This window comes from Bos mutus, chromosome 4 (assembly GCF_027580195.1).
Source record: "Bos mutus isolate GX-2022 chromosome 4, NWIPB_WYAK_1.1, whole genome shotgun sequence".
In the NCBI taxonomy this organism is placed as follows: Eukaryota; Metazoa; Chordata; class Mammalia; order Artiodactyla; family Bovidae; genus Bos; species Bos mutus.
The window spans coordinates 55220184-55234291 of record NC_091620.1 but is presented as its reverse complement, the minus strand read 5'-3'; the positions used below and the strand labels follow the sequence as shown (position 1 = coordinate 55234291).

Below are 14108 nucleotides of genomic sequence, written 5' to 3'. Positions count from 1 at the left end.
CAAAAATTTCCTCTCAACAAGAATAACATTCAGTATACCTGTGTTAATAACACTTCTTTCATATCTAGAATAAATAAACTGCAGATGAAATTTCAGCCGTGTGTGAGTGTTTACTGCTTCTCATTTTCCACTACCTGAAGCTTCCAAAGACTCTCTATTCTGCCTGACTGAAGAGCCAGCAAATGTTCTGGTTGTACCAGCAAATGTTCTGGTTGTTTCAGCAAATGTTTTCACAAGTACAGAAGAAACACTTACAAACACCGTCACTTCCATAAGCCAGCTTTGGAGGGATCTTCACAAACCGTCTCTCATTTACACACATCCCAACCAGAGCTTGATCCATCCCTGCTATCAGCTGTCCTTTTCCCACGAACACGTTGAAAGTGGAGTCTCTGTCGTAGCTGGAGACCCAAACGGAAAGGAGAGAGAAGAGTATAAATAAGCCAACCTTAGTGAAGCCAACCTGTAAAAAAGTACCCATGGACACAGTGAGGTCCCTGCCAAGCAACAAACCTACAGATCTATTACTGATGCAGGCAATGTCTTCACTGGACAGTACTTGCAGGGTTGGGATTTTAAAATTACCTTGAATATTGCCAGCAAATCTAGTCAGTTAAGCATCGGCATAACTCTCTCTAGAAAAAAAAAGAGTAGGAAACGGCAACCCACTCCAGTATTCTTGCCTGAAAAATTACATGGATGGAGGAGCCTGATGAACTACAATCCAGGGGGGTCACAAAAGAGTTGGACATGACTTAGTGATTGAACTTGCACACACACAATGTATATCATTTTTACTGCTGTGTAAAGCAAATAAATATCGTTCTCAAAATGTTATGGCTTAAATAATATATGTGTCAAGTTTGTGGCACAATAGCTTACCAATTCTTCCATTAAAAAAAGAATCACTTACTGCATTTCTATGCGATTGGTACCTAAGAGCAACATCACAGATACTAATGTGCAAATTAATACTAACTTTTTCAAATTTATTTTTTACTGAAGCAGAGTTGAATTACAATGCTGTGTTAATTTAATTAACAAAGTGATTAGCAAAGTGACTTAGTTATCCACACATGTGTGCATGCTCAGTCGCTCAGTCATGTCCGACTCTTTGCGACCCCATGGATTGCACCCTGTCAGGCTCCTGGAATTTTGCCTATGGAATTTTCCAGGCAAGAATACTGGAGCAGGTTGCCATTTCCTACTCCAGAGGATCTTCCCAACGGAGGGATAGAATCCACGTCTTCTGTGTCTCCTACACTGGCAGGGAGATTCTTTACCACTGAGCTACCTGGCAAGCCCATATATCTGTTATGTGGATATATATTCTTTTTCATATTTCTTTTCCATTATGGTTTATCACAGGATACTGAATCTAGTTCCCTGTACTACACAGTAGGACCTTGTTGTTTATCCATCCTATATATACACCAGTTTACATCTGTTAATTCCAAACTCCCACTCCTATCCTGTCCCACCCCCTTCCCCTTAGCAACTACCAGTCTATTTTCTAGGTCCCTGATTTTGTTTCTGTTACTAATTTTCCTTTATTTTCTTTTAAGTCACTAAATTAAACAAAGATGCAGTGTAGTGTAGCATGAAGGGCACTTGAACGCTCTCAATCTCAGTTTCTTCCACTGTAAAATGTGAGTGACAATAACAGCCATCAGAAGATCCGTATAAGAATGTGAAAAGGGCTCTGAAAACCTCAGGATTATGCCAGTATTACTATACATAATTATTCCAGGTGATTGAAAGTCTGAAGTAATCTTTAAATCACTAATAAATGTGTTTTAAAGGCCAACCGGTGATGACCTGAAGTAGGAAAATAAATAATGGAATCATGGCTACAATCCAAGTTCTCATCCTCTTCAATGCCAAACTTAGCAGCAACAAGGGGGTGCCAATTAGGAGACTTTACTAGGGGCTTTGGGGAATATAAAAAATTCCAAGGCATGAATTTTGCCTATAGGGAGGTCTGGCGTGCTGCAATTCATAGGGTCGCAAAGAGTCGGACATGACTGAGCGACTGAACTGAACTGAACTGAACCTTATAAACTGGCAGAAACACCCACAGGGTTTTAGACACTGTGTTTAAGAAAATAACTACAGAGCTTGGTTTATAATAACGAAATGCTGGAAATAACTTAGAAGTCCAAGAGTATGGCACTGGTTGGATAAAAGACAAAGACATATAATAAATTCTCTATGGTCATTTAAAAATAAAAGATTTCTGCTATAATTATGTAATGTATAGCATTACAATACATGACTACAGTTAATAAAATACTGTATAGTGAATATAGTTAATGGTGACTATAGCTAATAATACTGTATTGCATTATTCAAAGCTGCTAAGAAAGTAAAATCCTAAAAGTTATCATAAGAAAAAAATTTTTGTAACTATGCATGGTGATGGATGTTAACTACACTTAGTGTGGTTTTTTGCAATACATACAAATATAAAATCGTTGTTTACCTAAAACTAACATAATGCTACATGTTAATTATACATCAATGAAAAATTTTTTAAGATTTTATTCATTGGCACAGAAAGACATACACGTGAAAAGAGCAGGTTACAGAGCCACATATAAAATAATCCAATTTTGAATTTACATATATAGATGCATATGAAAAATCCACAAGGTGAAACATGAAAATATTATCTATATTAATCTATGAGTATGAGATTTCAAGTGGCTTAATGTGTCTTCTCTTTAATTCTCTTAATTTCAAAATGATCATGGAATACAGTCAGCCCTCTGTATCCTCAATTTTCACTTCATGGATTCAACCAACTGGAAATTGAAAAAAAATTTTTTTCATTTCTGAAAGTTCCAAAAAGCAAACACTTAAATTTGTTGAACACTGGCAACCATTTACATAGCATTTACATTGTATTAGGTATTAGAAGATGGAGAAGGCAATGGCACCCCACTCCAGTACTCTTGCCTGGAAAATCCCATGGACAGAGCAGCCTGGTAGGCTGCAGTCCATGGGGTCGCTAAGAGTCAGACACGAGTGAGCGACTTAGCAGCAGCAGCAGCAGGTATTAGAAGTAATCTAGAAATGATTTAAAGTACACAGGAGGATGTGCCTTGGTTACATGCAAATACTACACCATTTTATATAAGGGACTTAAGCACCTGAGGCTTTTGGTATCCAAAGGGGTCCTGGAACCTGACCCCCGCGGATACCGAGGGACAACTGTGCTTGTATAATAAATCTTAAGAGCTGTTGGAATTCACCTCATTAGGACGTGCTGCTCTTCTTTGTAAATTACTTCTACATTTTTCTTATTTTCCCCAATGATCAGCTTGGGAGAGCAGCATGGTCCACCTCACCACCCATCAGAGCAGCTTTGTCAGATCTGTCCCCTCCTTCCCTTTCTCCTCCTAGCTTTATAGTCCATTTTACCACCTTCTTTTCCCCAAGGTTGGTGAACAGAAAGCAAACGTCCAAGTTCTGGCTAACAAGCCAGAGGACAAAAGCGCATGATCAGCTTTGTGACCAAGTGGCTCTACATCTCCACCCTCTATTTCCAGGAGAAATAAACAACCACCCTCGGAATGCCAGCTCTCCAATTTCACTTGGCTGGGATCTTGCCACACCCTGAACCGTCATCAAACTGGAGGGTTTAGGTTAACAATGGACCAGAATTTAGGCTTCAAAAGCTTCCCAGGCACAGAACATGTGCAAACAGCAACAATGCACAAGCTGGAAACTTTATATTTTTCATTCACAGAACCCAAAAGTAATGAGAGTTTTTAATAATAACTACTATTTAGAGAGTATTTATTGTGTGTCTGGCACAGGGGCAACTAAGCTTTTCTATATGTGCTAAGTCGCTTCAGCTGTGTCCAACTGTTTGTGACCCCATGGACTGTAACCCACTAGGCTCCTCTGTCCATGGGATTCTCCAGGCAAGAACACTGGAGTGGGTTGCCATTCCCTTCTCCAGGGGATCTTCCCAACCCAGGGATTGAACTGGCATCTCTTATGTCTTCTGCATTGGCAGGGCAATTCTTTATCACTAGTGCCACCTGAGAAGCCCAAGCTTTTCTATACACTACCTCATTTAATCCTCATACAACACTTTAAGTATCAGGAAGTACTGATACTCAGGTCCCCTGAAGTTAAAAAAATTTCTCAAGCTCACAAAATTAGCCAAATGAGAAAAAAAAGTTAGACTGTCCAAGTTTCACCTTCCAGGCACAGAGCCTCCCTAGATGGTGTATAAAAACTAGTGTGGCCTTATGGCATTAATTTACTCATTTGATAACAGTCAAGAAGATCCCTGGAGAAGGAAATGGCAACCCACTCCAGTATTCTTACTTGGAGAATCCCATGGACAGAGGAGCCTGCCAGGCTACAGTCCATGGGGTCCAAAAAAGTCAGACACGACTTAGCGACTAAACAATAACAGCCTAGCAACGTGCCCAAAACAAAAAACACCTTTCCAAAAGAAAATATATAACTTACATACATTAGAAAGTAACAAACAATGCAAGGCCAGTTTTGTCTACTGCTGAAAACTCTGACCATCTGGAAAAATAAATCGTTCTGAGCAAGTCTGTGCTGATTACTCCGACTAACACAAATTCATGTGCAGGGTCCTGCCAGGAGTTGGTCATGAAAATTATTTCTGCAACCACTGGAATTAGCACTTATTCAGCCTGTCCCACTATCTGGCTGTTTTGCAGATGTCCCAGTCAAGGTCCTGCAGAAAACAGATGATATGCCCAAAGTAGACAGCTCCAGGGCGCTGTGTGCAGGATGCAGAGAAACATTAAGGGCCAGTGCAGTAGCTCTGGGGACAAGTAGGGAGTGCAGTTGTCACACCCAGGCCTGAAGGATCCAGGGACAGACAGGGAGCTCAGAGCACCTGACAGAAGCTAAGCTAGGACCTTTGGTTTAGGAACACAGCCTATGTGATGACTGTACAGGCAGGAAGTCAGAGGAATAAATATCTCCACCTCAGCCTCCCTACTCCCTCTGATCTTCTGATGTCCCGTTGGCTGAACCCAACTAGAAGCCAGACTACAAGGGGGTCACTGATATAACCCATATTATGCACACGTGGTCCATACAGGTCAACCTCCCAGAGCAAAAAGAAGTGGAACTGGGGGAACGGGGACCTAGAAAGGCAAATGGAAATTATCCAAAATGGGACTTCCCTGATGGTTAAGACTCCACCTTCCAATGCAGGAGACATGTACTTGATCCCTGATATGGGAACTAAGACCCCACATGCTACAGGATGTGGCCCCCAAAAAAGTTATTTTAAAATGGAAATTATCCAGCACATCCAATACCCCCCTTTCCTCTCCACCAGCTTATTTTTTCTCCCCTGATCATTCACTCCTGTAGACCCTTTGATTGCTGACACTTCTATCTTCCTCTGCCCCCAGTGGGGATTGGGGTGGCTGCAGCACCCTCCAGTGATGCTCTTCAAGATGATTAGCCCAAGGACCACTAAGACAGAAGCCATCACCTAACACCCATCATCTTCAACTCACTCAGCTGCTGCACACAAGCACATATCGTCCTGTGCTTATTCCTCAGGACAGGTAACTAACTACCCCTGTGGCTGCGTTCTTAAAGCTCCCACACTGGAGCTCAATTTCTGAATGTAGGTTTCAATCTGTAGTGAGGATGAACTTTAAAAAGAACACACAGCAAACTGAACACCCTCCTCAGCTTCTCTTTTTTAAAAAGAACTTAGAAAACCAGTGCAGGGACCCTTGTTGTCAAAAGGTGGCAACATTTTGGAATATGGAAAGGGAACGAAAGAGCAGAAACTGATGTAGAAGGGAAGAAACAGAATCTAGGTGTATACAAAAGGGGATATGGCCAAAGGTAGATGCCGTGTGCTGCCCAGAGGTTGCAGAGTGAAAGACGAGCAAGAGGGCAGAAGGAAACTTGAAGTTTGAAAGTCGGAATTCAGAACAGCTACACCTCACTGCAAGCCCCTTCCCAACTCCTGTCGCTTAGCAATCATAATTTTTAGCTTTACGGAAATTATGTAACTGCTTTTAAAACTCAGTATATGTGCATTTATTTTAAAATTAATTTTAAAACTTTTTGCCAAAAATTGACATACACATACACTACCTGTGGTTGAGATTATTCTGATCTCAGATGCAGAAGCAAAGTTAAAATGGCCATTACAAAAGGGAAGAGAATATGGCCCTACGGTTAGCAGAGCTGAAGCCCTGATTAATGATAAAAGGAAAAGACAGCTTGCTCTAAATGCCAATTTTAGATTTAGTTTAGACAAATGACAACTGGATACATTACTCCTCTCACATCTTTACTGAGGTATAATTGACAAAAAGTGTACATATTTAAGTTGTGTACACTGAAATCATTGCCACAATTAAACTAATTAACATATCCATCATCTCACATAGTTACCATTTTCTTTTTTAAAAGTTTATTTATTTCTTTGACTGTGCCAGGTCTTAGTTTTGGCATGCAGGATCTAGTTCCCCAACCAGGGATTGAACACAGGCCCCCTGCATCAGGAATTCAAAGTATTATCCACTGTACCACCAGGGAAGTCCCTTCTTTCTCTTTTAGTGGTAAGGACATTTAGTTTTACCTTTTTAGTAAAAGGTATACTTACGTCAAGTATACAATACAGTGTTATTAACTATATTCACATTGCTTCACATTAGACTGAATAAATTTGTCTTGAACATTAAAGAGACTGCCATATTTTGAGAATTCAAAACAGGAAGGAAACAAGTTAATAAAGAGCCAGTCCACTGGGCACAGGAACCACCTGCTGGTATTTCAGAATCTCTCAGATGGGTGGTCACCTGGGATACAAGGACTGTGGTCCTTGCCCAAGCCCTTGGTGAATAAGACCCATGAAATGCTCAAAAGCAGAAACTCATCTCCTAGCTGGATGCCTAATCCTGGGATGACGCAGGTGAGATTCAACACCCTCCCCAGGCTGAATTCCACCACTGAGCTTGGGCCCAACTCAGAAGTGAGGAGGCCAAATCTGATGTTTCTGCCTCCCACCCCTGCTCCCCACACTTCTTACTCCTAAAGGTGACTCTGGGCTTCCTAGACGCTCCAACAAGAGTATCTCCCTCAAACAACCATCTCTACCAGCAGCTAATGAGCCCTGGCAGAGGAGAAAGGCCAGCTATTAATGATCTACCCAGATGGAAAAATGAGAGGAAGAGAAAGAAGATGAGAGAGAAAAGAGGAGCGAGTAGGAACAGAAATAGTGCACCCATTCACACCTCCATGGAGGGTCAGACCTTGACCTGTGAGCAGTTGGCTTTGACAGTCTTTGGTGTATTAAAATATCATTAAAAGAAAAACTTCACAAAGGAAAGTAAAATCATTATACTGCTATTGTAGATTTTTGTTTTTAAGCAACTGCACAAGTTAAAATGTCAGATCTCTAGAAATAATTCTTATTTCACACAAGTTCTCAGCCCAGTAAAATGTGGTAGTAGTTGGTGGTTTAGTCATTAAGTCATGTCCAACTCTTATGACCCCATGGACTGGGGCCCACCAGGCTCCTCTGTCTAGTCCACAGGATTTCCCCGGCAAGAATACTGGAGTGGGTTGCCATTTGCTTCTCCAGGGGAATTTCCCAGCTCAGCGATGGAACCCATGTCTCTTGTATTGGCAGGCAGATTCTTTACCATTGAGCCACCTGGGAAGCCCTTCAGTAAAATATAGCCAACTTCAGTAATCAATACGAATGTATCACTGCTTGCAATGATGCCCAAATGAAATTAAAAGCAATGCCATTAAGTCTTAAAAAAAACACATTTATTTATTTATCTGGCTGCACCAGGTCTTAGTTGTGGCGCTTGGGATCTTCGATCTTAGTTGTACACAGAATATTTAGTTGCAGCATGTGGGAGCTAGTTCTCTGACCAGGGATCAAACCCAGGTCGAGCAGAGTCTTAGCCACTGGACCACCAGGGAAGTCCTAATGCCACAGAGGACATTAAGTCAGGCTACCAATGACTGCATAAGACTCTAGTTAAGAAGAATGAAAAAGAAGAGCTTTACCTCAAGTTATTAAAACTGCACTGGGCAGCTTCTCTTTCTTTATGTGGCTTTTCCATAGGAAGGTTTCCCATATAGATCCACACTTTATTTTTTTTTATGATTTTATTTGTTTATTTATTTTTGACCGTGCTGGCTCTTCATTGCTGCCTAGGTTTTTCTCTAGTCGCAGAGAGCGGGGGCGACTCTTCATTGCAGTTTGAGGGTTTCTCATTGCAGTGGTTTCTCTGTTCCAGAGCACGGGCTCTACAGGGTGCGGGTTTCAGGAACTGCAGGACATGGGCTCAGTAGTTGTGCCTCCCAGGCTCTAGAACACAAACTCAGTAGTTGTGGTGCTCGGGCTTAGTTGTTCCGAGGCACGTGAGATCTTCCCAGATTCAGGATCAAACCCGTGTCTCCTGCATTCACAGGCAGATTCTTTACCACTAGGTCAACCAGAGAAGCCCCAGATCCACACTTTAAATGCTTCCCACCTAAGAGAGGGTGCCCTGACCTGACCAGTCTCCCTGCCACCACTTAGCCCCTTAGATCCACCCTGACACCATCCAAGGTACTGCCCAGCCCTCTGGCTCCTCTCTGAGATCCCATCCTGCCTAAAGAATAAGATAACACTCTTTCACTTAACACCTGACTTTATACACACAGCCAGGGTGAGGGAGTTGAGGGTGAGAACTGGTTCCCAATGGGACTAATGAAATGGGAGAAATCCTGGGAATGTGGAATTGAGACAGATTCCAGTTAGTCAGCATAACTGGACCCAAGAGGCCACGTATGTGGCACAGAAAGCCTGCTGGAGCTCTCTCGGGGAGGAGGGGGCTTGGAATCAGCCTCTCTGCAGTCCATCAGAGAGATACAGAAAGTCACCTCTGCTCACAATTCTGGATCCTCAGGAGGAATGGATGATCCTTCCAATAAATTCCCTCCTTTTCTCCTTATGCCAGCTAGAATGGGTTTCTGGGCCCTCCCCACTCCTTGACTTGAGGGTAGGGATTTTTAATAGATTTTGTTCTTTTAGGGCAGTTTTTCATTTTTGTTTTGCTTTAGAGCAGTTTTGAGTTCACAGAAAAATTGAGTGGAAGATACAGAGATTTCCCATATACCCCCTGCCTGCACCCAGTGCCACATACACATACATAGCCTCCTCCATTATCAGCAGAGTGTATCACCAGAGTGGTACATTTGTTATAATCGATGACCTGCACTGACATGTCATTATCACTGGAAGTCCATAGCTTTTACTTCAGGGTTCACTCTTGGTGATATATATTCTATGCATTTGGATAAATGTAAAATAACATGTATCCACCATCAGAAGCAGGGACTTTTGTCTGTTTTCTCTCTCCTACATCTTAGCAACTAGAATAGTAGGTATTCAATAAATATTTGTTGAATAATGAATATATAAAATGAAGCTGACCTCCATTATGAGTTTATGATTCTTTTAGAGCAATGGTTCTCAAAATGTGGTCCTAGACCACACCATCAGCATCATCTAGGGACTTGTTAGACATACAGATTCTCAGGCCCCATCCCAGACCTACCTAATCAGAAACTGTGTATAATAAGCTCTCCAGGTGATTCTGATGCATGTACAGTTTGAACACCACTGGGTCCAAGCATCTACAACTCTATAATACCCAACAGGGCATGTAGTGGGCACACGGTAATACGTATTATTACTTTTTAAAAAATATTTATTTATTTGTCTGCACCAGGTCTTAGCTGCAGCACTCGGGATCTTGAATCTGCATTGCAGCATGCACAATCTTTAGTTGTGGCATGTGAACTCTTAGCTGCAGACTGCGGTATCTAGCTCCCCACACAGGGGTCGAACCCAGGCCCCCTGCATTGGGAGCATGGAGTCTTAACCACTGGACCACCAGGGAAGTTCCTACAGTAACCTTTACTGAATGTATAGACTTTAGGGGCCTGTAGACAGGCCTGAAGGCTGTGACCAGGATGCTGGTTTTGCCTGCTAAAGCTAACAGGAACATGTTAAACTTCAGTCCCTTACTACTTGGAACGCTATGGAACTCTTCCAAAGCTGACTCAAGAGTGGTGGACAAGGAGCTCCCAAGGACTGAAGGGTGAGAGCAGGAGCCCTCCCCAGAAACCTGCTGCCGGGAAACTGCCGTCTTCTCCTTCAATCTAGAGCAGTAGCCATAGAGCAAGCTAACAAGCCCGAGGAGGCTCCAAAATAAAATGAAACCATGCCCAAGCCAGCGACCAAGGGCTGATGGGCTGGGCCTCCTGGCAACTGCAAATGCCCATAAGCTGAAAAGACACCAACTGCCCCCAAGTGCCAGGCACAGATGCAGGAAGAATGCTCTGTGGAAAGAAAGGCCCTTTGTGTTTTATGACTCTGGTCAGACTGACAGCCATCATTTTTTTCTGGGCCAAACCTCCAAATTAACAGCCAAAGCCCAAAGCTCCTAGACTTCTCCTTCCCTAAGCTCTTTGTGACGGACAGGGAAGCCTGTCCATCTTCCCTGGTGATGCACCGGGAGGCACAGGGTGATGGACAGGGAAGGTACCGCATCTGCCCTTGGTGACGGACAGGGAAGCCTGTCCATCTTCCCTGGTGATGCACCGGGAGGCACAGGGTGATGGACAGGGAAGGTACCGCATCTGCCCTTGGTGACGGACAGGGAAGCCTGTCCATCTTCCCTGGTGATGCACCGGGAGGCACAGGGTGATGGACAGGGAAGGTACCGCATCTGCCCTCGGTGACCGACAGGGAAGCCTGGCGTGCTGCAGTCCATGGGGCTGCAGAGAGTCAGACACGACTGAGCAACTGAACTCAACTGAAGCTCTTTGTGAAGGAATAGCAAAGGAATGCTCTAATATACTTCATAAACTCCCAAAGGAATGGAGGCTCTAGAAGGAAACACAATAATCAGTCACCTACAGTGTACCCTGCTTCCACCATTCCATTGTCTGCACTGCAACCACGGGGACTTTTGTATAATAAAATGCAGTTCTGGTCTCTCACGCCCGTGGTTAACTCTTCAATGGCTTCCCATTGTCCCTAGACAAAGACCAAACTCCACAGCCAGGCAGAGGAGAGCTCTCAAAAGTTGACCCTGTCTCTCTGACCTCCTTTCACCTTCTCTTTTTCCCTTCCTGTCGCCCCTCTACGCCCACTCCAAGCTCGGGCCATACTAAGCAGCTTTCACATGCGCCCTCTTCCAGGCCTCTGCATATGCTCTTCCCTCCACCACTCACGCCTTTTCTTCTCCACCCCCACCCCCAGCCCTCATCCCTCAGTTCCTCCTGGTAAATTTTAATCCTCCTCAGATTTTATTCCTGCTGTCCCAGAACTTCATCTTGACCAGCCCCCAACCAGGCACACATACAGACACACACATCAACTTCCCAGGTGGCACTAGAGGTAAGGAACCCACCTGCTAATACAGGAGATGCAGGAGACACAGGTTGATCCCTGGCTCTGAAAGATCCCCTGGAGAAAGGAATGGCATCCCACTCCAATATTCTTTCCTGGGAAATCCCAAAGACAAAGGAGCCTGGTGGGCTATAATCCATGGGGTCGCAAGGAGTCGGACACAACTGAAGTGACTTTACACATCCTAGAACTCCATCCTGACCAGTCCCACAACCAGACACAAACACACCAATACACACAACATATAGTTAAACTTTCTGGGTGGTTCCAAAGCTCCTTGCCATTCTTCCATCATACACGAGTGGACTACAGACTATAAACATGAGACTCTGGCACTAAACTGCCTAGATTCGAGGCCCTACTACACCACTTAGTAATTATCATCTTGGGTAAATTACTTGAACTTTCTGAGCCCCGATTTCTTCATGTGTAATGAGATGGTGTTGTATTGTGAGGTTAAAAGAATTCAGTGTAGTTCATATATGTAAAGGCACAAGGTAAGAACTATCTGTGAATTCTATGTGAGAGACAGAAGTGTGTGCTATTATTCTTTCTGTACTTAACACAGTGTACAATTGTCTGGACAATAGCCAGAGTGCAGGGAGGGAACACCATCTTCAGAGGCAGACACTGCATACACATTTGCAGAATGGATGACAGCTCATCTGTATTTCCACTGTCTGTGGGTCAGGAAGATCCCCTGGAGAAGGGAATGGCAACCCATTCTAGCATTCTTGCCTGGGGAACTCCATGGACAGTGGAGTTTGGCAGGCTACAATCCATGGGGTTGCGAAGAGTCGGACATGACTGAGCAACTCTTTCTCTTTTCACTTTTACATTGCCTCACAGTGGCTGCCATTCTAGCAGGTAGAAAGTATTAGATGATTTGTTCCAGTGGGAATTATTAATTAACATCAGCATAAGAAGGAAAGCCTTAACTATTTTCTAACTAGTGAAGCAAAAGAAGATATACAAATGGCCAATAAACTCATGAAAAGATGTGCAGCATCATTGACCATTTGAGATTCATGAATCAAAACCATAATGACCTACTATTTCATATCCACTAGGATGGCTATAATCAAAAAGGCATACAATTACAAGTGTTGGTGAGAACATGGCGAACCAGGAACTCTCATATACTGCTGTGGGATTGTAAAATGGTGCAGCCACGTTTGAAAACAAGTTTGGCAGTTCCTAAAAAAGTTAAACATAGTTACCATAGGACCCAGCAGTTCCACTTCTAGGCATATATCCATAAAAGATGAAAACATACGTCCATACAAAACCTAGTATGTGAATGTTCATAACATTATTATTCATAATAACCAAAAAGTGTAAATAACTCAAAAGCCCATCAGCTAATTAATAGATAAAATATGATATGGAATATTATACAGCCATAAATAGCAATAAAGAGCTGATACATGCTACAGCATAAATGAACCGACCTTACGTGAAAGAAACCAAACCCAAAGGCTGCAAATGGCAAGATTCCATAAAAAGACAGAAAGAAGATTAGTGGTTACCTAGACCTGGAGGGGAAGAGAGTGATTGCTGATGGCTTTCTTTTTTTGGAGTGTGGAAAATATTCTAGAATTAGAGAGTTGTGACGATTTTCACAACTCTGTGAATATACTAAAAAAAAAAATTGAATCATACACTTTAAATGGGTGAATTGTATGGAACGTAAATTGTATCTCAATAAACCTGTATTAAAAAGAAGCAACTGAAACAATATGAGAATGAGTATTTCTCAGTGCTTGCTATGTGCTACATCAAATACTAACCAGCTTTTGTACATACACTCACTGGAATTTTTTAAAAGGCAAGACTAAGAGTACCTTTTAAAAGATAACCTCAGGAATGAGCTTAGCCCCGCCTCAAGCACAAAGCAGATACTAACAAATTGTTCTCTTTACTTAGCCTGGTGATTCACGAAGAGAAGTGTGGACACAGACCTAGGACCGTAACAAAGTCTGGGGAAGGAGAGCAGCTTGGAGCTGGAGAAGGGGCCTGTTAACCCTAATGCTAAACTGGGGAAGCTGGGAGAGGTGCTGTTGATCTCCCTGCAGATTCAAGGGCAGGAACTGTGGACACCGGCCATGGGGCAAAGCTGAGTTACTTGCTCTGGACGACCTCCTGCCTAGTGAGTTTTTTTTTAAGGCCATAAGGGGAGGGCGGTAGTTAATGGGCACAAATCCTGGACTTGGATTATTCGGTTTTCAAAACGATCTCGCTTAAACAAGTTTCTCAGCCTCAATGGACTCAAGTTATCTCACTGGCAAAATAAGGGTAATGATAATACCTACACAGAAAACTGTAGTTAAGAATTAAATAAATTCGTTATATGGAAACCACTGAGAACTACCCTGTAACAACTGTAACAATCAATAAATGTTAGCGGCTGTCGCCACCTCCATCATCATCATCATCGAGAGGCATGAATGACTTGACACTCAAGGGCCTTGCCGGAAGGAACAGTCAAGGGAGACAGACAGGCAGACACTAACATTTACTCTCGGGGGTCGGCTAGGGGGCTAGCTCTTTACGAAGATTTCGCGCGTGTTACTGCGCAGGGCGGAAGAGTGGGTGGTCTGCGCCAACCCCGCTGCGCAAGTTCCCAGGAGGATTCCAGCCCACCAGGCGAGCAAAA

At 43.1% G+C, this 14108-nt stretch overlaps 1 protein-coding gene across 1 annotated transcript in view; it reads right to left on the bottom strand.

Annotated features, from left to right (window-relative positions):
* The window catches only part of FKBP9 (FKBP prolyl isomerase 9), a 43728-nt gene that overhangs the window by 28906 nt on the left and 714 nt on the right, over positions 1-14108 (bottom strand). The window contains exon 2 of the mRNA XM_070369512.1: positions 256-401. Within this exon, the coding sequence (XP_070225613.1) occupies positions 256-401 (146 nt within the window). The remainder of the gene's footprint in view (positions 1-255; positions 402-14108) is intronic.